Raw genomic sequence first — 26,023 nt, 5'->3', positions numbered from 1 at the left:
TTTTCTTTGGTGCCCATCAAGTGACTGCATGCTCGACCAGTTTGTAGGAAACGGGTATACACAACAACAACATCATTAACGGCAAGCGCGACTCTCATGTATAAGATTGTCACCTCCTACCATCATATCCTTTGGGGGATATGTCCCTGGTTTGCACCTTGGGAGCTATGGCCCGCTTGCCATAAGTATGGCTGTCGTAACTGTTGTATTCAAAGGAAGTCTTGGAATATTTCTCCAGCTCTTTGGCCAAGTTGGAGCGAGGCGTGGTTGTGGGGACGTTGTTTCTGTAGCCGTAGTGAGGGATCTCGAGCTGCTTTACAAAGCACATTGGCCTGGAAGCAAACAAGAAACAGTCGACAGCTTGCTTTCTTGTGGCTGTGGACAAGATATGGTTCACGTTAAAATTAGAGCATCTTGTTCCATAACTGCATTACGGAGTCAGAACCTTGCGCTAAAATCACGAATTCTATTTTCCTGAGAAAAGACCAAGTATGCTGTAATTATATAGCATCAAATATGCTATCTACCTAAATGTCAACTTTGGCAATAAAAAGAACAAAAATAAAATATTCGACTTTTCTCTCTTTTCTCTTTTCCTTTTCAGAGTTTTTGTGGGTTTGATGAAGAATGAGATATGAAGGTGGGAAAGACTCTCACTCCCATGCACTTTCTTTTGCGGAGGTTTTGAAGAGCAGGAATTATACACAATGAAGGGAGCTGATAAGAAATTTCCCTTAAAAATATGAGGAAATGAAAGAAATACTCGTAGGGACACAGACTGAGATGAAACTAGATAAAAATTTATCTGGACAATAAAATGGGACACGGAGCAACATATTTTGACAAATAGCTATACTTTCAATATTTATACTTAATAGCCACTCATTTTTCTAAACTTTGGAATAAAATATTTAAATGGAGGCGCACAATTTTTCATTCATTAATATTCTAGCTTGTTTTGTGTATGTGTGTGCATCTATTTATCTATCTCCTAGGTGGAAATTTTAACCTTTTTTTGGGAATAATTTTAGACTTACGGAAAAGCTGTAACCGAGGGTTTCCTTAAACTCTCACCAACTTCCCTCATGCGAACATCTTTATTGACCAAATCACCCACTCTTATTTTGATTTCATTAGTTTAGCCTATGTATTTCTTGTCAGATCAACAAAGTAATGTAATGATTAGTTAAATGTCTATTATTTGAGGCATTTTACCATATGGAGGGTGCATAAATAAATAACACCCTCGGTCTTGCCTTCAAAGATCATGTGGAATGCGACAATATTTTAAGAGTCCAAATGCAAGTAGAATTCTAGAGAAGAGAGATTCTGGCCATGAGATTCAGTTCAGTTTTCATAGACAAGGTAAAGCTTGAAGTGGGCTTTGCAGAATGGGTAAAACTGTTAAGATTAAGATCCAGAAGCAGGTGGGAAAGCATTCCAGGAAAAGAAACTACAAAGTCAAAAGGCGAGGAGCAAGGAAGCGAGGAGTATCTTTGGGGAACAGCAGGAGACCTGGGTGCTTGGGACCACATTGGGAATCTGTTCATTTGCCCAGTAGGCAAGGCCAAAGGGTTTGGGCCGGGGAAGGCATATTCTCTAAGCCTTCAAAATATTAAGGCCAGCTCAGAAGGAGGCGGACTGGAAAAAGGAATGAGGGAGAAGGCAACGCCTGATGGCAAGACAGAGGTTGTGATGAGATCCTCGAGGCAGGGTGCTGCAAAGGAGATGAAAACTTTGGACAGGACTGGAAGCGCTTACCTAAGTCTTATTCCTGTTGGACATTCTACTTAAAGACTTTTAAAATCTTAATTAGTTAAATGATTGTAGGTTGAAAAAAAGGAAAACTATTTTTCTCTTTCCTTCTTTCCTGTTTCTTTCCTTTCACTGTTGAATGAGCATCCCTTTCATGGGGACATCGTGGGGAGTATGAAGTTGCCCCGGTGGAGACCAGGCCCTCCAGACCTTGCTCATAACATGGACTTTAGTGCCTGAGGTGAGCGCTTGGGATCTGGACAACACAAAGAGCCCTGCAGGAGCGGCCAGTGCACCAGCCAGAGTTCAAGCTCCTCCTCAGAGATCCAGAAGTCCACACGACCTGGCCTGGCTCCTGGGCACTTTCTTCCATTGCAGGAGTGGCTCCTTTCCTTTTGTTAGGGGTCCTGTCCCACCTTACCCCCCCACAACCAGCCAGAGGCACGTAAAGAAAATTGTTTGTAGATGCACAATTATTGGCCCACAGTATTCTGTTTTGTTGTCATTTGATATGGTTTTCCATTACATCCGCCCAAAGAAATTCCAGACTGTGAAACCAGAGAAGCAACATAAAAGGCTGTTGTTTCAGGCTCCATATCAGAATGGAGGCTTGTGTCTAACAAGGTGATTTGCAATGACAGACGCATCTTGTCCATCTCAAGCTCCAGGGGAGCTTCTCGCTGGAATGCAAGCTTGGGACTGACCAGAGGAAGGGAGCACCACCACCCCGGTGGCTTTTCAAGAAGGGGGTGGGCCCAGGGATCTTTCTAGCTTTCTGGTCTGGCCAAAGTAGGCAAAGGAAGTTAACAAAAGCCTTCAGCCTCAATTCCTGACTTTTCTCAAAATCTCCTTTGGTTAAGAATCATCCCTTTGCAAACGTACATAGCCCAAGGGGTTTTTTAGGGAGAGTTCTCATGCTGTCAATAACTAACAGTGGGCTGAGGGAGGGCCCTCAGGGAAGTCCTATCATTACTTCGTGTCAGTCCTGTCTTCTGTGAGACGAATGAGTTACAGGCCCACTGGGGGCATGTTAGATTGGTAACCCACTCATAGAGAAATCTAGAAGAATGCACACCAAACTTTATTGAGGGTTTATCTCTGAATGGTAGGATCATAGATGATTTTTGTTTTCTTATTTTTGTCTATTTAAATATTTCTCATTTTCTATAAAGATTTTAATTTTTCTATTGAGGGATAAAAGAGAGTTTAATGACTGTGGTAAAATCCTTTCAGAAAGCTGTGAAATAATATACAACAAAACCAAAGAGGTATTCATATTGTCTGCCTAGTGATTTTTTCCAAGTGATTTATCCCAAAGAAATGATTTCACAGAAGCAAAATTGTGTGTGTGTTCTGACTGTTCTCTCTTCAATGGTAGAAGTTGGAATTAATCTACTTTCAGAGCTGGTGGCACCTCCCCACAGTAGAACATACGTTGCTATTAAGATGACAATTATGATTCTCATATAGACGTGGAAGTGTGTTTAGGGTATGACATCGACAAAAAGGCAGAAGAAACGATGATTGTCATCGTTTTCACACGGATGAGGGGTTGAAGGGCACGTGCAGAAATGGGGGTTGATGTTAGGGTTACGGGAGCGTGGATTTCTTCCTCCACTTCCTCTCCCAATAATCATTCTTTGCCACACTTAAAAAACAGTGGGTGGAACCAGGTGGTCTTCGAGGTCATTCCTGCTTTAACCTTCAGTGGTTAAGGTTTCAGGTAAGTCATTTAACCTCTCTGCACTCTGGTCTTCTCGCTTGTCAAGTGGGGATAACAACACCTCCTCTTGCCCACCTCTCAGGGTTTCTGAGGATCAAAGGACAGGCAGCTATGAAGGTTTCACACAAGGAGCCTCTGTGTACACGCAAGCTGGTGTTCCCAGCACCCTGACATTTTCAGAAACATTACCACCATCCTGCAGGTGGGTGCTATGCCCGCTCCTCCAGACTAAGATAAAATTACTTTGGGCATCTCATTAATTTTGAAAGCTTCCTTTCATCTAGAATTTGTACAATTATGAAATATCAGAGCCAGAAAGAGAGCCAGAAACAATTTCATCTGCTTCTGTCTTCTAAAAACTTACAATGGGTCAATGAAAACCCAGGGAGGTGAAGTGACCTCCCGCTCCCACATAGCGCCCAGGACGGAGCGAGAGGTGGGCTCGGGTCAGCTACCACCTTCATTCCTGTCACTAAGCATGACCATCCACCTCACCCAGTGTCCCGAGCACTTGGGCGTGCTGGGGCCTGGCTGTAGATGGGGCTCGTGGAATGACACACTGCGTGTTCGGTACCTTAGCACTCGGTCTGAGGCCTGGTTGGACTTGGACACGTCACAGCTCTGGTGTTTCTCTTGGGCCTTTGCCAGTTTCTCTGCTGCAGCAATAGGGCATCCAGAGAGGCTGGAATTACAGAAAGGGAATTTAATTGTCTCCTCAAATGGCTTCGCAGCACACTGACCCAATCCTCCCCTCCCCTCCTCTCCCTGTCAGCACGGAGAGACCCTGAGGCAGGTCCCCAAACCTGTCGCGGGCTTTCCTGATGGAATGAATTGGGAGAGGGAAAAATAACCATGTTTGCAGTTGGCATGTTTTCCTCTTGGTCTCCAGTAGACAGTGCCGATGGCCATAGTATGCATAAAGTGTACTCGGTCCTTTCCAATGACAGCAAGCCAAATTCCGTGACATTCAAGAGAACATGAGCTGGTTAAAATTTTAGACACAGATGCCATTCTGGGATGTTGACTGTTTCTGGAGACGAGGAATTAGCCGCTTGGGCAGCATGAGGTTCTAAACAGCCCAAGAAAGGCAGCTCTCTGGTTGGCACCAGAAGATGGAGCGCTAAGCAGATCCCGTGAGCACTGCTGACCGTCGTGCTTTGGCTTGTGTCTGGCCAGCTCATTTGCGTCCTCCCCAGGAAGAGAAAGGGAAGTGGAAGAGAAGCAGAATAACTTCCCCAAGTACTCTGAAATGTTTTTTTGAAATACAATTTATGGAAGACACAACAGATTGGCTCTTTTGTGTTTGAGCTTATTCTTCACGAAATCATGGTGTCTGTTCTTTGTGTATCTGTATATATATCTGCACATAGGCACAGATGCTTACTCCATGTATGTGTAATGTCTCAAAAATCAATGACTGTGCGAAGGTTTGGGGATGAAGCTGATCCTGTAAACACTGTATCGAAGAGTACCCCGCATGAGCATTCCCAGTTTACTATCATTTTTCCCCTCTGCAGATTAAGCCCAGGAATATCTCTGAAGGGCACTAGGTTGCGATTTGTTTCCATATAAGTTTGACACAAGTAGCTAAATTTACCAGTCAGACAAACAAAAATGAAAGTGAGACTCATAACGGTTTCCTCCATTTAGACATTATTTTACATGAGCTTATGAAGCTCAAACTATAGGCTACAAGACAATTCTTAACAGAATCACTTTTTGGCTACTGAAAAAAAAATCTGACAAACTGAATATTATAGGAAACTTAGTAAAAGTCAGAATACGACAGAGAAAGAGAATTGGAATTTGAAAGTGTGATTCTGAGCATGCTCATTTACAGCAATAGTCCAGGAAAAGCCTCTTTGCCTGGCACACTGTCGCGCCAAATGTTCCCCAGGCAGCACTTTAGGACATCTGCTCGTATTCTGATGATGTCCACACTGCTGACCGGGGCTTTCAGCAGAGTTTCAAGGGGACAGCAGAGTTACATCACGTACTGTGCAGTCTCACTGTGTTCTGATTCCATCCTGTAGGAGGCACATAGGACAACTCCTCCTGACCCCTCAGAGATAATGGAGCCTTTACTGCCTTCCTTTGAGTCGTTGCAAATGGTCATGGTTCCATCTTAGATATTACACCAAGGAAGGCGCCTTCCACTGGACCACTACCCCATCACGTCAAGTGAGGTAGACAGCTAAACAAATTTCATCTGCGAAAACGGGCTCTGAGCCTTTGACTTCCCCGTGCACTATGCGACAGCACTCTCCAGCCTCTGAAAGCCATATACTGAGGCCGTGTGTCTCCTGGGGCGGGAAGGAGGTGTGTGCAGGGGCGTGCACGCCCTCTGGAGGTTGTGGGAACACGGCTGTCAGGGAACTGCCTTCCCTGCAGCGCAGAACACAGGAGCGCTTTGCTTACCTTCTGTGCGAGTTCCTGTTGCTATTTACATGCCCTCGCCCTGTGCAGCCCGGAGTAGGACACTTGAGAACATTTTCATGCATGGCAAGAACTTGACAAGGAGAGGCAGAGAAAACAGCCCAGCATTAAAACATAGAAATGGTCCGAAAACAAGAATATGCAATCATTTTAACAGAGGTTGGGTTAGTTTACAACAGACAGTCCTACAAACATTTGTGATGAGCATGGTCAGGAAAATACAGGTAGGAAGAAAAAGGAGGTTGTCTCAACCTTATTCTAATTGGCATGCAAAGCAGGGTGCGTGGACGGGGAGCCATGGAGGTTGGAGCACATGATAACTGAACTGTTTCAGATGGGATTGGAAAGCAAAGGCCCCTGGTAGGTCTCCCATACATAAGCACCGAGGGTTGATTAGCCATGTAACAGCACGTAGAGTGGTAGTTCTTAAAACATGCCTATGCTTTGGAAACACACAGTGTTATGAAGGCGTGGTCATGGGTGAATAGAGAACCCCAAACCTTATTTTTAAATAAGATGAATTGAATAATGACTTTTCACCTAGGAATTAAATATTTTATTGTCTCGAGTGAGCTACAGTTCATCCTGTGAAAGTAACAAGTGGGAGACAGCACGACATGGTCTTCGTGGTGAAGGAAGATGCAAGCTACTGTCAGGAGACAGCAGTTAAATTTACCCGGCAGTGGCAATGGACTGTTGGCATACCCTCTCTTTCCTGGTCCTCAGTGAACACACCACTGCTCTGGACTGTGGGGGAAGGCTGGCAGGGGTGAGAAGTGCTGTTGGAAAGCCAAGAGAATTGGCCCCGACACTGGCACCAGCACAACTGTCTACAAACTCCATACCTGGGGACTGTTGGAGCTTTCCCTGCCAGCGAGGTTATGCCAGGCGAACATGGAAGGACCATGAAAAACAAAGCCCACCCACATTGGTCACATAATTGTATTTTCTACAATTTTCCTCCTTCTCTAAAACGATCTCTCTCTTTTCCCTGCAATCCACATGCTATTTCCATGTGACGTTATTACTTGAGTCCACTTCTTAGCTCTTCAGTCCTGGTCAGTTCCTTAAAAACTAAGTCCATTTTGGTTTCATCTTTATAGCTCTCATACCTCCTGGCTTGTCCTTACATATAGTTGATGCTCGACAAATGGTGATCAAACAATGGAGAGCCGACCTTTGGCTCGTTTTGTGTTGGGAACTGGCTGGGGAGGGGGGCGGGTTTCAGGAGGTCTCCTTCCTGGGGAATCTAGGCACAGCTCCCTGCAACTTTGCTCTCCTATCTCAGAGGAGGGAGTGTCCCCCCGCTCAGGTGAGCTCTTCAGTATGCTCTCTCACCTGTCCTTTTCTCTTTCTTTCAGGGTGTTCATTTACCTGTGTCCTTCATTCTTTATTCTTTACTATTTTCCTATCATCCTGTTATAACATTACAGAAACCCTTCTGATGACACAGCTTTTCTCTCAAATTACCATACATCTTTCCTTTCCTTTTATGCTAAACTTTTCCAATATAAAGTCCCCCTGGAGCTAACAAACACCTTCCTTGCTTGTCTATGGTATAGATCTCAAATTGATTGTGCCTCTCTCTTCTGCTAAGTGAAGACATGGACTCCTTCTTAACCATTGTCAACTGGGACCCACACATGAGATGGAATTTGTTGGCCATATTTTGTCTACACTTCCCTCTATTTCCTAAACCCCATGCATATTTCTCAAACTTCTGCATCATACATGGCTCCTATTCTTCGCTATAGTTTTCACATTTTTCTCCTAGTTGTTAACAGCAGGCTTTTTCTGCTCAATAAACTCAATGACCTCTTTACTCCCTTCTCTTAGACTTCTTTGTCCAAGATTATCTTGGACTTCTTTCTCAGCCATTCCCTTCATATGTGGGACCTTTTCAGAAGTACCATCCTCTTCTCATTCCCTCTGACTTCTCTCTTTCCGCCTCTCTCCCTCTGCTTCATCTTTCTACACACTCACCTCCAAACCTTCCTTTTTTGGCTTCTGTTTGTTCTTGCTTTATGCCTCTTCTCTGGGCAGTTTCCTTCTCAGTTTCTACCACTGCTCAGAGGGCAGATCCACATAACCACCTTGTTTTCCTGCTGCACCTGACCTTCTCCAGCTCTCCGGACCTCTCCTCCCCAAAGCCTGCTAGGAGTATCATACAGCGCTTCCAATTTAAATTGGAAAAATGCGAGTCATGAGTTCCCCAATTAGATGTGGCTCCATCTCTCAATTCTCTACATCTGTTACTGGCGTCCTCCTCCTTGCCATTGACCAGGCCAAGAATCCTGGTGTTGCCTCAGTCTCCCTCCCTTTCTCCTCTGTCTCACCTACAGTGGTCTTCAAGTCCTGCCAGCCTGTGTCTGGAATGTTTCTTGAATCTGTCCCAGCCTTTCTCTTCCCATTGCCACCGCCTCCTTCATGCCCTGATCTCTTGTGCGATCCAGTGCGGTAGCTTCTCTCTCACACAGAACCAGCTAAAGTGTGACCTCAGTGAAGCCTACGGGTCCTCGGGGGAAGTCACCATCCCTGAACTCTCGGGGGCGTGTCCACAGCGTGCTGCTGAACCACCATCACATGACGGCTGCACTTTGTCCCGTGTGCACGCCCCATTCTAAGCTGGATTGGGAGCTCTTGGAGGAGCAGCCTGGTGTCTAGTTCAGTGTGCGCCCTGTGTTTCTGACACAGTGTGTTTCAAACTGGGGGTGCAAACTCCTTTACTGAATTCAGCTGGACAGAAATAATGATTAGGAGAAGCTAGCCCAGGACAAGCTAAAAAAAAAAAGGCATGCCTTCTATGGAGTCAAATTTTTTTGCATTTTTACAGTATTATAAAAAATTATACCAGGTAAATATTTAGAAAGGATCTTCTACAGATGCCCAGGAAGGCATTTGTGAGAGTGGCGTCAGACCTGAGTCCCCACTTCCCCATGGGCGAAGGTGAGCCGAGGTGTGATCTGACTTGTGGTCTGTATGAGCACAGACAATATGCAGCTCATCAGAACAGGGTCTTATTTCTGCTACATTTAGATTTTTCCTGTCAAAATGTAGTCGGCAGGATGTCTCAGCCATGAAGAGGATCTGATACTCTACTTTGAAGGTGAAAACATATGCCTTAAAAAAATTGCATAAAGCAGCTCTTTCTTCTTAAGACATTAGAGTTGGGTCCTAATGCCTCATTTTGTAGATGAGGAAAATGAAGTACAGACAGTGTGTGACATGCCCAATGTCACACAGCTTGTTAGGGCTGAGACTGGAGTATCACACCCAGGTCTCGGTGGAAACAGGCGTGGGATTCAGACAGATGTGAATTTAGATCTTAGCCCAGTTCTCTACTTAGGCAAGTTAGTACCTGCTCGAGTATCTTTAATTTTCCAGACTCTGTGCCAATCCCCGGAAAGAGAAAAGGATGATAGACTCTGCTCCTCATTTTCCTCATGTGGAAAACAGGGCAATACTGGGGATTAAAGGAGTCAGTGTTTGTCGAATGCGAGCTGAGCGCCCGACACAGAGAGTGTGCTTGGAAACGAAGCTGAGGTAGTTAACCCATGCTGTCTCCTTGCTCATGTAACACACGGGGGCAGAGCCATGCACTCGAGTCTGTGTATTTCCACAACTGTTCACGTCTGTTCACAGGATAGTTACAAGAAACATGGGCTTATTATTTTCAGTAGCCATTTGAAAACCTGGAACCTCTAGCTCCTAAAAATATTTCATCTGAACACGTTCAGCTAACCCTGTTTTCTAAGCCTCAACTACTATTATGAACTTTTCTTTGTTCTGACAGATTTGTTTCCCAAGTATTCCAAAGTTAGCCATTTTAATGGAACAATTCTCAAAAGTTCCTCTAATCAATCAGCTGGTCATCTTGTCATATCTCAAGCCAAACTGTGACATTCCCCCCTAGAAACTATGTCTCAAATAATAAGGAGAATCTTTAACACACCTTAGACTCAAAATCAGGATTTTAACCTCACAGAGTAATTTCTGGAAATATGCCTTTTTCCTAAGCAATCAATTCTAATAGCATTTAAATAGTTGGCACACTGTATATGCTGAGAGAAAGATAAACAAAAAAGGGTGTACATCATTTCAGTTCTAAAAGAAATTTAGTTGTTTTCATTGATTTATTTCATATTCTCAGAAACTAATTTAAAAGAATGCATAACATCAAAACCCACTGACTTAAATCTCCTTATTTAAGATTTTGCTGTGTAGAAATGTTGGGACAACTATGACATAAAACAGACTTCACAAGTAAAATGTAATAAAATATAAGTATTGATTCACAGATATACAGAAGTTCAGATAATTGGGCAAAAGCAGTCTCAAGGTCCTTTTTCTCAGGGATTCCTAGCAGTTTAGTGCTGGGAGTGATGTCTTAGAGACTGTCTAAATTCTGTTCTGTAGTTTGTGAGGACAGAAGGAGAGAAGTGACTTGCCTGAGGTCACAGAGCAGATCAGAGACGAAAAAAGGACTGGAGCTGAGGCCTGTCTGCTCAGCCCGGCTGCAAGGAGAAACACTGCGTGGTGTGCCACTGTCCTAGGGCCGACCTAGTGGGAATGTTACCAAGAAAACGCTGCACGCTGTAGGAGCAGGAAGGCTACACGGGCCCAGGGGTGCTGGGTGAGTTGTCCGTCAGGACAAGAAGGTGCTGGTTAAATAAGGTTTCACTGAGCCGCAGATGGAAATGACAAAGGCAAGAGGGATGATGTAAACAGAGTCACAGGTGTGTGTGCTCCCAAGGGGATTGGAGAAACACAGACTTACTTTCTGGAGGGACCCTATCTTTGTGCGGGCATCCGGACAGACTGCGGTGGTGTGGATAAAGCCCAGTTACGTGACCAGTTCCATCGCACCCTGGGGTTGGACACTTGCTCTCTTTCTTTTCTGCTCTCGAGGGATCTAAAAGCGACAACAGGTGTCAAGAGAATGAATGTTTTACCCATTGAAGACAAATGTGATTATTTAACAATCTGAAGAGACCTCGATAAAGAAAGCAGGTGTCAGGGGGACAGGCTGTGGCATCAGACTTTTGCATAGGTAGTTCTCTGGTTTTGGGTGATTTTTTTGACCTTAAACAGTATAATCATGAATTATAAAATATTTTACTTTCTACACTAAAGAAAAAAAAAGACTATGTCTATCTTAACTCTCGATTAATCATTTTCCCGTGTGTTACATGATAAGCTGTGTTGCTCAAAGAAATCAACATAAATAATGATGAGACAGTGACCTTCTCAGAGAACAAGACACTACCATGATCCTTCAGCAATCGCTCCGTCAAAGCCAATCAGGGAACATCATGCCATTCAAACGAACTTTAGTGGAGTTTCTTTCTTATTGAGTGCTCTGATCATATACATTATAAGCTGCAAAATTTTACTGGTGTTGAAATTTATTCTCTTGCAACATTCTTCCTTAGCATTCCAATTCAGCACTTTTCTGAAAATAAGCTGAACTCTCAGAAGGCACTGTAAGCGAATGACCAAAATGGTGGAAATCCCACCTGACAGAGGTGATGTGCAATCAAAAATGTTTCAGAAGCTGCTGGAGCAACCATTTGTTTGGATTTCTTCATCTGCACTTGGAACCAGAGGAAGGCTCTTTAATGCATTGCATGCATACACGAAATTAAGAGGAAATGGGCTCACAGCCCTGCCTGCTCTCAGCAATACCAGTCGAGGGAGCAGCAGAGTAGAAATTGGGTCAAAACTTGAATGCCAGATGCCAGAAATGCAATGATATTGCTAATAAAATTCTTTCTATGTCCAGAATTGACCACAGTTCATAAAGTTCCAGAAAATATTTCTCAGATAAAGCTCAAACAAAATAGTAATGTAAGGGCACGAAAGACTCTTTTTGAGCCAGTTTTTGAAAACCAGTTGCACAGGTTATCAACAGATAGTGACTACTATGATTTGGTCTAGTGAATGCCATGTTAAAATTTCTTCAGGGGTTTAATATTTTTATATTGTTACCCCATTAATCAGGCCAATCATGGTTGCAAGAAAATACATGTTTCACTTTTGGTTAACAATTCATTTTATAGCAAGAAAAAAAGTTTGGTTTAAAATTTTTTGAACACTTACAGACTTTCTTCTTAAGTCATTCGTGTGAACTTGAAATAGACAAGGGACTCACAGGAATACAGAAAAGCTTTAACGTTATATAAAAAGGCCCCCCTCCTTTATCTTTTTTAGCTAGCATTTTATTCTACACAATGTCTTTCAGGTCTTGGAGTCTCTTAAACCACTGCTGGTGATGAGGGAAATATCTAGATGCAACTGTCAGTTACTTCCTATGATTATTTGTAGGTAATACTCTCTGAAAACAAACCTAAAATTATGTTGCTGTGATTTCAATTCCTCAATATCTTATTGGAGCTTCTCTTAAGCATGCAAACTAAAAGTCTAGCATTTTATTGCCTTTCAAGTAATTTCACAGTAATATTGGTACAAATTAATTAATGCAAATACAAAATAGTAAGTGCACAGTAACAGTTTCAAAGGGAAATATTGATTATTTAAAATCAGAAACTAGAGATACTGTTTAAAATCATAAACTAGATAAAAACGACTTTTAAAGGATAAAAAAATAAATTATTTTTAATCATTAAATGACTTTTTCATTAGGACACTTACAATGATTATTTCACAAATTTTGAAAACGTTCTGAAGTTAAGTACAGATTTGTGTGAAAACAAAGTGGCTCAAACTCTCAGCTTTTGGAAGACGACAAGGGCATAGTCTCCTCTCGATGCATGGGTCCTGGTGGAGGCGGGGCCGCCGGGCGCCTTCACCATCACCTCCCTTGCTATCTTAGTTCTCACAATCCCAGCTCATCCTGAAAACATTCGAGAAAACACAAAGCAGCCAAGCAAACAGGCCAAAAATTCAACTGAAAATCTTGCAACAACATCTATTAGAAAAACTGTGCGCTTGGTTTAGCCTGCTCGCCTTACTCCCTTTCAGGTAGATTCTTAAAGAAGAAAGATAGAGGAGATGCGTGATAAATTTCTTTTGCTTTTGCTCAAGAGTTTGGAAGGGTTACTCATTAATCATTTAAATCATTTTGAGAAGATTGTGTATAAACGAGAAATCATAAGAGTGTTCTCTCCGGCTTTAATAAAACAACAGAGAAGCTGAAAATACAGACTGTTGATCCACTATGTGGTTGTAGGAACTGTCCACTGGCAGTGTTGGTAAGATAGCACATAATTTTTTTTAATAAGGAGGGCATTAATCTCTTTGCCCCACTTTGGTGTCCCTGCTTGGCTTTATTTATTTGGTTCTGAATACAACTACGGACATCTTCAAAGGAAACTTGGGGACGACGTGGAACACATCGATAAGAAACAGAAATGAGCTTTGATCAGAGGAAGAAGCTCTGGAAAAACTGGGGCGAGGCAGAAATGAATGCTTTCCAACTCAGTTGGAGAGTCCAAATCCCCAACCCTTTCCTCATTTCAGGGAAAAAGCACATCTCAGTTTTTACTGTTTGTTCCCACTGCTGCCCCCATTTATTTAGGGGAGGCAAGTGGTTTGAATTCCACTTCTTGCAAAAAACAAAATAAAACAGAAGAACAATAACAAAACAAAATGAGTCAAAATCTACAGAAAGCTGCTGGGTTTAAAGGAACCACAGACACCAAGGAAGCCGCAACACACAGAACCCGCAACGCCAAATGAGCCTGCGGGTGTCCGTGGAAGATCGCTGAGTTTCTCAGTGCTGAGACTCCACCATGAATGCCACTCAACAAAGCCCTGAAACATACGCCTGGCATGTATTTGTCCAACTGAGCAATACTATGAGAAACAATACTGTTGCTTCCTAAAAATGTTTCTATGACTCTCAAATATCCAACTGGAAATTCCTAACAGATTGCACTGTGGTTATAAACATATATGCTATGTTTTGTAGTCTTTACAACATCCAAAGCAGCCTGATGCTCCCTTGAGCTAGCCTCCTTGCCTTGGAGAAACAGCCCCTTCCTCAGATGCCACCCCTCACAGGGTCTAGCCTTCACCTGCATCACTGAGACGACGGTCAGTGCTCAAGCACTTGCCAAATGAAGAGTCCAGAGTGCCTCTGGCTAAGGTTGGTCTCCAACTAATATTTGGTCATCATGGTGCCCAACTTACCATAGGAGTTAGGTGCACACATTGAGAGGAGAATACACACCTATGTCACAACAGAAAAAATAGTTTTTCTGATCGTTTGAAGGTTATACAGCAACTGATTTTCAAACCAAATTCCTGAACCTCATTATCAGATCCGCAGTGAGTAAACTCAGTATTCATCAGGAGTAGAATAACGTGCAAAACAGAAGATCACTTTTGATACTAATATGAAGGGTTTAAGGAATCACCAACTTCATTCTTGAAATTCCTTCTTACTTAGCTTCAAAAGAGTCTTGTAATTGAGATATCCGCAATGGCAAGGTTCTACATGAGGTTAAATTATAATCCACTTTATAGGGAAAGTAGACACTGTTTTTACTACAAACATGAAGCCAATCATCCAGGTTGGAAATATATATATACATATTAGATATATTGACTACAAATGTATATGATTGAATATGTAGACACATGCAAATATGTGCCCACATATTTTATAAGTGAAAATCTGGTTAAAACTATCATATTGGATGGTTTTGAGTGTTTTATAATAAAGTAAGCACCATAACTGTTTCCACAATGGAATGGAATCAGTGTGGGAGAATGAATATACTAAAGAAATTACTATTGATCTCAGCATTGGATACAGCGTGCCTTGCATAGCAAATGGCTCCCATCACTTCCTATCTTAAGATAATTAATGTGCAGTCACTGGCCTTGTCTTATGTTATTGGTCATTCCATTACTGTTCAATTTCTATCAGGGATGTTTTCTGTGGGGGAGGTTTCATCAATAATTGTCCTTTGATGATAATTGTATAAATCATGATGCCACCTACCCATTCCAATTGATAAAAGATGTGCTTCATCCCTGATTGACTAGTTGCTACATACCCCCTTGCCCTCCACATAGATTGTGGTTCATTTATAAGAACACAGGCTCATCCTAATATTGTCTTTTACATGATGTGTTTGTGCTCTAAGTTTATCTTTCCAAGGCATGCAGTTTCCACTGAAATATCATGTTAGTCATCTGCTCTGATAATATGACATGGAGCTGCTTTGTGTATTTCTCAGACAAATATTTTATTTACTGTTCAGAAACATAATCACAAAATATAATTCTGGAATCCATTCTAAGAAATATGCGTTAGGGATATAATTTAGTGTGATGCGTACTTTAATTGTAGACTAAAATTGACATCTTTTAGTCTAATTTTCACAAGGCAACTTACGTTAGGTAGAAATATTACCTTTACCATAGTATGGCTTTTTGACATGGCTGTCACTGGATTTAGGTTTTCTCTCCTCCCCGGGAAGTTGTCGTGGCGACTGCTCCTCATATGATCTCATGTTGTCGCGCCTCCCAGCTTCCATTGCCATCTTCTCCCTCATGGCCTTTGCTCTCTCAGTTTCCAAAGCAATGGCTTTCTCAAGAAGGGTCAAGTTTCCCTTGGTCATGTCAAACACTTCCTCGGACCTGTCCGAGTTCACTGAGGTGGTATCGTCATCTCTTTCATGATACCCATCCTCCTTTGCACAGCTGGAGAAAGTTCTCGATCTGGGACTCAACTGCTCCTCGAGCCTCATCAGGTTCATCATGTCAGAATAGTTCCTGTCAGGTGTTCTTCCTGGGAAGTCATCCTCTTGCCGGACGTGCTGGCGGATGTTCATGTTTTGCTGTTGGTTCCTCTCCTGCGGGTTCGTCTCACTCAGTTTCCTGGCCAGGTCGAAGCACTGATTCCTCAGGCACTCCAAACTGCTCAGACACACCTCCTCATCGCTCTCCTCCACCATTTTTTCCATGAGTCCGTTGTTCATGGGCTTCCCTAACATTACATAATTCATGTTTCTATTATCTTGCTGTGACATAGTGTCTGCATAATTTCTCTCGTTCATGTTTTCGGCGAGAACCACTCCGTGTCCTTGTGCTAATAATTTAAGGGAGTCCACCGTTTCTCTAACGACGTCACTGTCTAAGTCTAGACTTAACTCGCTCTTCCGACCCAGGTTTTCGTTTTTGTCACTATCATCTTCCAGACTATTGGAGGTATTGCTGTTCATTTCTGACTCAGTCCTGGCCCGGTACGCTGCATCCTCGGCAATCTTGCCAAGATTCAACAAGGACTTGGCCACCAGCTCGTCGTAATTGTCATACTCATCATTATTGTTATCATCCTTTTCTGCATCCTGCATTATTCGAGTATTGTGACAATTCATTTGATGGTCTTCTGCAAAGAAAATAAAAAAAGGACAAAAAAGAAAAGAAAAGAAAAAAAATGGCTAGAATTTGAAGTTTAGTTGCAACAGCATGGATAGCAAGTTAACTGTAAGTCAAGCCCTGTTCATTACCTAACGGAACCTTAAGTCCTGCTTGCAGCTCCGCTGACAGTGTCGACATAAAGAAAATGGATTGTGCTAAAAACACAGGAGGCCATTTAAAATGGTTGCTGTAAACTCTTAATTTCTTTAATCTTAAAATAAACCAGTATATAGGGTAAATATATTAATTTTTCATTACTTCCAAATTTTTCTTTATTGGTTTCATTTGTTTACAGCCCAACCAGATGCATAATAATTATATTCATCATATTACTAGGCTTTCTAAGAGTTCATGACCTTTACTCATTGCCAACTCTTAAACAGATGGTCGTAGCAATCGCTTTTAAATTGTTTGTTTTCACAGTGATGCTCAGGCAAGACAGAAGAAAGCCTCAGGTTGTTGAGGAATCACGCAGGGACGCCACCTATGTTGGGCCTTCAGTATCAGAAGCACATATTTGGGCTGAATTAAGAGTTATTTTGAATTTTCTACCTTAGAGACAATTTATCATGATCCACAGTGAAATAACAGGAATGCCATAGTAAAAGTTTAGAAACTAAATCTGATTAACCGTAATTCCTGCATAAGTATCTCAGCAGGTTTGAGAGAGTGGGAGGAAAAAGTACGCAGTGACCAAATGCCTATAACAACCAGTATGGACATGGGCTGTGTGACTGTAACACGTAGAGTACAGCTTTAATTTGCTTTAATTTCCTCCACGTCGAAGCCTAGGGAGATTCTGGTGAGCTAGTGGAAATAATGTGTGAATAAGCATCATATCCAATCTCAAAAAGTATTTAGGAAAACTAGAGCATGTTAAACAAGACCATGTTAAAAATTATGTAGAACCCCTCGGTTTCATCTGAAATGTATCCTATTTGATGCTAAAGGAACATTTGGGATATGCATTTCTCTTCACAATGTTACATAATTGCTACCATATATATTGCAAATATAGATAATAATAAATGGATTCTCAAAGGTATTCTTTCCCCCTCCCTCAGACTGAATTTGGTTAGCTTCATGCCATTTTCACATCTGTGAACCAGAGTAAGAAGAATTTTTAAAGTTTATTAATGAGCTGAAGAAATGAGATATATTAATTAGCAGAAAATACCTGTTGATTAAGAGCTGAGTCAGGATGCCCCCAGTGATTTCTTTATGGATCTCATGCTGTTCCCTCAGAAAAGGCTTTCGTTGGTAAAAAAGGTTTGGACAGCAACATATCAACAGCAGAAAACAACATGCTTGCTAGGTCATACACAGAACCAACAAATTTTTAAAGTCAAACACATCTTTTATTAAAGCAAATCAAATTTGTTATATATTAGTCATAGAGCATCGTTAATTGGAGGAAACAAATGTTGTCCGTCTTCATGATAATCCCTATAGATCAATTTCCTTAGTGCAAGGATACATATATTTCCAAAGAAGGGCAAGAAAAATAGAATCAACGAGTATTGGAAGGGCATCAGAAATACTGTGGAAGCATCCATCTCAAATGTACACCATGCCACTGGCCTAGGGTTTAAGCTTTTAGGAATTGAAGGAATCCTGTTCTAATGAATTTTTGAAAACATAAAAGTTATATTCTCCTCTCAATTTATGCACTTTGATTTTTACATTCCCGGGCTGTGAGAAGCAGCAGCCTCCAGATAACCAGGTTCCATGACCTCCACACAATATCTGGTGACTTTTGACAGCCAGCGCCACTGTCCCTACACATGAGACGGATTTCTAAGTTATGGTTTGAAAATAGGAAAGCACATGCCACATCTTGAAGCATTTTGAAAGTTGAGTCAAAGAAGAAAACACAGTCAGGTAAGATTTATTGTTTTGACGATTTTCTCTTAACTTTCTCTTGTGAAACTCATCTTGTCATCCCAAAGACCTTGGAAAAGGAAGAAATTAGTGAAAGTGGTGAACAAGGAAAGAGAACGTGTGTGTCATCTCCTTGTTCCTTCTAAACCCACAACAAGGCTGCACATGGAATTTGACAGGTATCCACGTTTTATGAAACTCTTTGCCTTTCTACCAGACTTGTTATAGACATGATTCTAGTTAACTCTCCACGTTCTAAACCTTGGGATTATCTTCAGTTCATTTGTTCCAGGTAGGAAATGGTTTTTCCTGTTATTTTTGAGCTTCCCAACAGCTCCTACGTTCGCCTCTGTGTCCCATAATTAAGGAACACGTCTTGCTTTTTGATCACCAGAAACCTATTCATCTTGTCCCTTGATTCATAAGCTACCTTCCTCTAAAAGAGACTAAAACAAAGATGGACATGCTTCTCCACACAGCCTCACTGCCACAGAGGGGGGAGGCTGAGAAGAAGCTGAGGTGGGGTCCCTTTACCATCTGAAAACCGGGAGAGCAAGGCCACTTCCAACATACCCTCCTGCTTTGGATTCTAGTAGCAGTACAGCAAGAGAGGACGTGCACACAGCTTTTGTAGTTATCTCAGAATGCAAATGAAAGTAGAAGTCAGATAACCCAGTCTTGTCACTCTTTTGCTGTTTACCAGTTGCATGATGCTAGTGACCTAGGCCTGGCCCCTTTCAGAGACCTCCTACAGGAATCGTGTGACTAGGATGTGCCATGTAAAGACCGCACATGGTGAAAGCAGTCTGTGCACGTGGGGGCTAGTCCCATCATGGGGGGATTGGCCCATGGAGCAGATGATGGGGGAAATCAGCCTATTTGTAGAAGAAATTTGGAACAGGCAGGGCAAATGTATTAACATTTGACTACATAGTCTCCTGCAAGGGTTGGCTCTCCTTCCAGGTTACCAATGTTCAGTGTTGTCTGAGGCTGCATGACCTTCACAGTAACTGTGGGAACTGCTGGTGAAATGGCATGAGTGGCCAAAATTCCTGGTAGGTTGATGGAATGTCTCAAGTTACCAGTATTTAACTGTTTCAAAACACATGTGAAATAAAAAGTCAATTCTTAGTCATATGGACTGAGGGAAGGGAACAGTCAATCAAGCCGTCAACAAGCAGGTTCTAAATATCCACCGTGCATCAGCCTCCTCCAGAATTCAAAATCACCTACAGTGAGCTTTCAGAACTCCATCTCTGCTTTTGTGTTTTCAGGAAACTTACCCATCTAGTTATGTTTTGCTGAGGCTAATAATAAAATGGACCATATGTGGAATCGGGCCATGGGAAATGGACCAGAATTTTCTGGCCAGTCAGGAATTAACAATGTGGTACCAACAGTCCACAGACTAAATATTCCAGCCACAAGAGATAAAGGAGTCAATTGGACTAGTTCTTGACATGATCAGTGTTCTATCAAATAGGCAGAATGCACTTGTGATGAAATAAAGCATTTTACCAGAAAATTATTTTAAAGTACAGGTTCACATTTTAAATAGAAGAGCACAGCAATTTAGATAGAGGTTTAAAGAGACCAAAGGACCTCAGCTTTCTTTTTGTGGTTTTCTATTCCAAGCCTGTGCTCTGGTAAAGCTGCATGGTGGCAGACATGAGAAGGAGTCACCTCTGGTAGGGGACGGCCCAGGGGTTCACCATCGGGTGAACTCAGAGAAGTTTCATGCCGAATGGAGAATTCCAGATGACCTGGTCCAGGAACTTCCTGATGAGGAAATTGAGCCCAGAAAGCAGAGGTGCCTCAGTGGCTAAGTCCCTGTGCCCTTCTGACATTCCCATCAGCCAACTACTAACCTCATTTTTGCTGCTATTACGTGTGTAGTTTTGATTCTTAGGTGAGCTTTATGAAAAGTTGTAGGTCTCAATTTTATCTCCTTTGAGTCAGATTGTTATGGACAATTTATGCTCAATAGTTACAATTAGAAAACCAAAAGAATTTCTTAAACAAAAAAAAAATGTAGTCAGGGAGGATGTTTTTCCTTTACCTTCAGGACTAAAGCGTGATGTGGTTACAACTCTGTGGCTTATAACTTTATAAATATAAGCACCGGCTTTTTAGTGCTTTGTCTTTAAAAAGTATGTCTGAGACCCAACTTTTGTTTCCTTCACTATCAGTCCTGATTGTGTTCCTACTCTTCTTTCTAGCCACCAAAATAGGCCACGGGCAAGCAAATACACAACTTACTTTTAAAAAACATAGTGGAACAAACAGATAGAGGAGACGCTACTACTTGGAATCACTCTAGACTTTACTGGGTCACAGGAGATGGGGTCTGAGTCCAAGGCTTTCCGAGTAATGAAAGGTCACCACTCAAATGGCATTAGATGGGTGTTTCCTTTTTGATTATAGAGATAAATGAATATCAAAATTCATTTTTGACTTGAAAATACAGAAATGTGATAATATATAAGATTCTAATAAAAAGACGATGGTGTTTTAACAGCCTTTGTAACCATAGGAAAGAAGAAAAAGTGGCAATGATTCCGTATACCATATCGCATGGATAGTGCAGCACATACCCTCCTGTCTTGACTATGCGAAATTAGTGAGCATGGGAAAACAGCCGACACAGTCTCCTGGCACATGGCTGTTTGTCCTCACTTTGTGACCCCAGTGACCCTATGAGAGAGGCGCGAAGCACTTACTGTTCCCTCTTAGAGAAGATGGTACAGAGCCCCAGAGAGGTGAAGGACTTCACCATCTCACACTGGTAAGTGACAGAGCGGGAATGCCCTCCCGGGATTCTGGGCACAGTGCTGCCTCTATTTCAACAGCACCCAGACCTCCATTGTTCTCATGGACAAGGAACCCAGAGGCTCCTTCCAGACTAGTTCCAGCTAGACCTCTAGCTGTTCATTGCTTCCCACCTGATTCACACACGATTCCCACCTGCCTACCATGCAGAAGGTGGTGGCTGTTTTTCACGTTCATCTTGCACCTTGGTTTGTATGATTTGAGGATTTAGTTGTAACATCAGCCATTGAAACTTCTGCTGGGATTGTTAGCTTAGCCCCTCCTTTACTAGGTTCCTGACTAATGGAGTTTAGGTCCACTCTGTGGAAAGGAGATTAGGAAATTGGAAAATCCTGGACTGACATTCAAGAGCGTCAGAGTGGGTTTATAACAGCAGATTCCTGGAAAGCGTGAGGGAATTGAGTAGGTGTGAAGGTTTGAAGGTAGGTGACAACTGGGGATGAGGTTATGCAGAGAAAGGAGTGGGCAGGACCACAAGACAGACTGTGTCCACATCAGTGTTCTGTTGACAATGATCCCGTCATTACTTGTGACACATGCACTCTCTAGACCAGACAGAGCCGTATGAGTTCATTTCCCACTCTTTAGTCCTCCTTCAAACACCCAGACCCACTTTGAGACAAACGCCATACCTTTCCCTCCATGTAGGGAGAGAGTTTTCGGGGATGGGCCCTGGGGAGGGGCTAGTGCTGGTCACAGCTCTTCTTTAGGGATTAGCACCAGGACCCCGGCACCTCTCCCTCCCTCCTGAAGTCTTACTCTCCCCATCTGAACAGTGGGGTGTCTAACAAGAAAACTTCTAAGACCCCTTCACACTCAAAAGCCCCCTCAGTTCAGCAAGAATGAAAGGAGAATCACTCGAGGGTGAGAGTGGAACAGAGCTGCCTGTCATATATGGCAGGAAGATTCCAGATTCCTCACCTCTCTAGGCTTAACTATCACCTTTTCTATTTCCCTCTTACTTTACACTGTGGTTGTTTGTCCTATTTTCAGTTTTGTGAGGAGCTTTCAGACTGTGTCTATCCCTATTCACAATTAAATGGTGGTTTCTGGTTATTAGAGGTTAAAATGATCCTAGCAGAGATTTGTGCTCACGGCCCTTCCAAGCATGAGAACGGAGAGGATGGCCACATTTTCCAACATCAGCCATTGTCATTTTCTTAGGATCCTACAATATTAGTGCTGGAAAGAATTATAGAGATAACGCAGTGAAAATTCTGACATCACATTTGAAGAAACTTAGCTCCAGCGAGTTGAAACAACCTGTTCGCCAATCAACATGCCCTGGAGAGTGGCGGGTCCTGCGTTGTCACTCTGGGCATCTTGTGCCACCTTGAGTCTTTTTCCATCACACGACACTTCCCCTACTTTCCAAAACTTGTAAATACTCTGGGGATTATAAAATGTTCTAATCTCAAAGATAAATTATCCAGAAATACGAAGATCCCAGTTAAGTAAGGCATTTCCCTGCTTCGCGGAGGAGAGGTAACTCTTGGCCCTCACACCCTATGCTGGAGAGATCAGGAGGCAGTGGGGAGCATGCAGAGGCTGTCTCGACCAGAAGGGAGGCTCGACTCACAAAGAACCCTCCCCAGCTCCTGATTCGAAGAGTGCTCAGGAGGAGCACAGAACTTCAGCTGGAGGGGCACTGAGTTCCAAATGACAAATTTCAGATTTTTTCTAAATTTGTGCCTCCTAATGGAACAGCCTACTCCTGGATGTCCCTGATTCTTTAGCTTAAATGGCAAGAATGTAGGGTTATCTCAGGGCAGAGGAGCAAGTCTGTCTCTACACGCCACCCCGGGGGTCCCCACGAGGACTCTCTGCTCTCTGATAATTTATCTGCTTCTCCTTTTGCTCAATAGGTGCAGACATGGTCTGATTCTACTTGGACTGTTTTTTTCTTTCTCTTCCCCACCTCAGGGCATTTCTCTACCACATCCACCCTCTACAATCCCAAAGCTTCAAGTGCTAGTTCTATATTTAAGCAGTGTCATCAGCAACAGCACACATGTCCTGCGCCCTGAATAGCTCACACTGGTAGAGGGGGCACGAGGCACCAGGACACAGACGTGTACCCACAAACTCTGCACTGACTGCCATCAGTGTGGATGAAGAAGGTCTGAATTTTATTTTCACAGACTAAAAAAATGCTCTAAGTCTCTCTTAAATGTTGTTTAAAAATGAATTACTGATATCTGGCATATGATTTCTCTATTGATTGTAAAAAAATATTTAGAATTGGCTGGATTTTTTTTAAATTGAGGAAAGTAGAAATACTGCACGTCAGTAACAATCCCCTGCCCTGTGTAAATTAACTAGAGTGACTCCCACACCTACGTGAGGATCTGTGGTTTACACACTCTGTTGGGCACAGCTATTTCCATTGTGCGGAGATGGCACAGTTCAGTACACCCTCCGCACGTGCTGACATGAGGAGAGAGACTTGTCACGGCCCAGGGGGTCTTCCTCTCCGGAGCCTCCCAGCGGAGAGATGCTCTCCTTCTCAGAGAGGCGGAGGCGAGCTGTGATGACGGCCCCCTCCCGTGCTGGCCTCCTCACTCTTCCTTACCTGCGTGTGTTGTGGTGTGGCAATGACAGAGGAGCTATTTGTAGGTGGAGAACCAAGACAGACACTTGGAGAGATTACTAATGCCAGGCAGGACGCCTCTACCACTCAGATTTAGAATGACAGACAGCCTCCTAAGGAATTTCCTTCACCTTCAATAACGCCCACGCCTTGCGGGGACTTCAGTCTCCGTGTTCCTTCAGATGGTAGTTTTTTTTGTTCTCAATTGTGCTAATCACTGAGGAGATGATTTTGGCATATTATATACAATCACCCAAAATATATTTCCAGCCTTTTTTTCTGAACTCTGTGTTGTTTCTTCTGTGGTTATTTCTGGGCTTCGGTCTCATTACCATAAATGTCTGTACATTAAACAGCTCAACCTACTTATCTGTCAAAGAACTGGTTTAGTGGACTTGAATTTGCTCTGTACCTTTGTATTTGCTGCTGTCTTCTGCTTTCTGTCTTTGCAAATTAATCCACTCTGTGGAGCAGGAGTGACTGCTTCCCCACACCCAGTCAGGTCATGCGTGTTGTCTCCCTGTTGTCACAGTCTCTCCTTTATGAACACGTGAAGGCTTCCTACCACATCATCTATTTCTAAAAAGTTTACTGACTTCGGTGACTGTCATTGTCTTAAAGGCTTACTTATGAGTGAAACGAGGCATGCAGGCCAGGCTTTCCCCGCACTCCCACAGACACCCACTCTCTAAGCAATGAGGAACCTCGGAGATGCCAACCTCGGCTCAGGCTCGGGGGGTCCACCACAGCTGATTAAATGGCAATGACAAATCTCTCCCAAGAATGAGCTCATATAGGAAACTGAGGCACAAAGAAAAATGTCTACCTAAGATATGAGACTGTCATATTCCCTCAGTCTTTCTTTATGAGGGTTAATATCTGCATTTCTAGATACTTTCTTCAAACTGCAAAGTGCAAAATCCTTGGAGAGGGCAACATATGACAACCCTTTATCAGATCTCAGACAAATTTATACTTCATGACATGGCTATTTATCGAGGCCTGTTCAGAGCAGAACAATGAACCAAAGAGACAAGATCCCGGCAGTCACGGAAGTCACGTTGTCGTTGGTGAAAGAGAGAGAAATGAACAGGAAGGAACAGAAAACAGAAAGGGCCGAGTGGTGGGCAGTGAGGGTGACATGTGGCCAGTGCCACAGCACATCAAGACACAAGCCCAGATGCCACTCGGCGATGTCAAGAAAAGGGTGGTCATATCACATGAGCACTGCTCACGAAAACATAGCACTGGCAACCTTACAGAAATTTCCACTGTATTACGCACTCATGGAGCCCGGAGCCTTCCTGGGCGCCTGGCCCGTGATTTCTAGAGGCCACAATGTCCTGCAGGCTACATATTATCACCTCCACCTTACAGGTGAATGAGTAGGAGCCAGGGAGGTCTAGTGTTTTGTTCATGGCTAGGAAATCAATCCAGGACTCCCACTCACCTTAGTCTGAGTCCAGACTTGTCCACTGGACCAGGCTGCTTTCACTGGCTCACGGAAAATACGTATCATTTTTGACATGAGCTGTCACCATGCTCTGAGTCCTAAGTTAATACAGCCTTAATACACATAATATATTTGCTACATGTAAACAAGGACCTAGGGTTCCGAAGTACAGAAAAGTTCGAGTAAATGCACGGAAGGGCAGTGCCATGCGAAAGTCATCCTTAGCTGCAGTTGCTGCATTGTAGTTCTGAACTGCTTACTTTTCTTAAGCATTTCTAAATACTGCAACTTCTGGAAGCTTTGAAACATGGCAGTAGGGTGAATGGAGGGCAAGTATTATCATCCTAATCTTTGGAAGTGCAACTGAGGTCAAGTGAGCATAAGTGACTTACTCAAGGTACGTGGTACGACCAGAGCTGGAGGACACAACCTGTCCCTGGGTTTTATTTTATACTTTGATAAACCAGCATTTGGAATAAAAATTAAATTCACAAGAGAAAGAAAATAAGCTGGTAATTCCTTCAAGTGGGCCTTAACACAAATTGAACCAAAACAAATTAGATCTATTCTCTTACATCTTTTATTTCTCATTATTATATAAAAAAGATTTTTCCCAGTACTTTAAGCATGTTGCTTACATCTCAAAGGTACATGACATCGCACATATGCAGCAAGTTTTCTGGTTTGTGTTGAAGTGAAAATTCATGAAATATAAGATATAATTATATTTTTATAATTATTCAAAACTAGTTTGCATGAAGAAAGTTTAACTTTTATCACAGACTGATAGCTAGAAATGTCTAATTCTGTGTGTACTCATTTCCAAGTGATAGAGCCATCCACATCAACATATCTGCACACCAAACTTCCTAAGATAACACCTTCATGGATATAGGGAAAGATTAATTTTTAAGATGATAAAAAATCATCATATTCTTTCTCCCAACTGTGTGCACAGCCGCTC

General features: G+C 42.7%; 1 protein-coding gene across 50 annotated transcripts in view; it reads right to left on the bottom strand.

Annotated features, from left to right (window-relative positions):
* Positions 1-26,023, bottom strand: part of MYT1L (myelin transcription factor 1 like) — a 446,903-nt gene that overhangs the window by 91,215 nt on the left and 329,665 nt on the right. For 26 of the 50 annotated variants that reach the window (XM_070236774.1, XM_070236800.1, XM_070236772.1 and 23 more), the window contains exons 10-14: positions 15,303-16,274; positions 10,692-10,826; positions 5,897-5,987; positions 4,053-4,160; positions 121-332 (exon numbers count right to left, since the gene is read on the bottom strand). In XM_070236774.1, the coding sequence (XP_070092875.1) occupies positions 121-332; positions 4,053-4,160; positions 5,897-5,987; positions 10,692-10,826; positions 15,303-16,274 (1,518 nt within the window). Of the gene's footprint in view, positions 1-120; positions 333-4,052; positions 4,161-5,896; positions 5,988-10,691; positions 10,827-15,296; positions 16,275-26,023 lie in introns of all 50 variants that reach the window. The other 24 variants (XM_070236766.1, XM_070236764.1, XM_070236763.1 and 21 more) reach the window with 2 other exon arrangements.

The sequence above is a fragment of the Equus caballus genome, chromosome 15 (assembly GCF_041296265.1).
Source record: "Equus caballus isolate H_3958 breed thoroughbred chromosome 15, TB-T2T, whole genome shotgun sequence".
NCBI classification, from domain to species: domain Eukaryota; kingdom Metazoa; phylum Chordata; class Mammalia; order Perissodactyla; family Equidae; genus Equus; species Equus caballus.
This window is presented reverse-complemented; position numbering and strand designations above follow the sequence as displayed.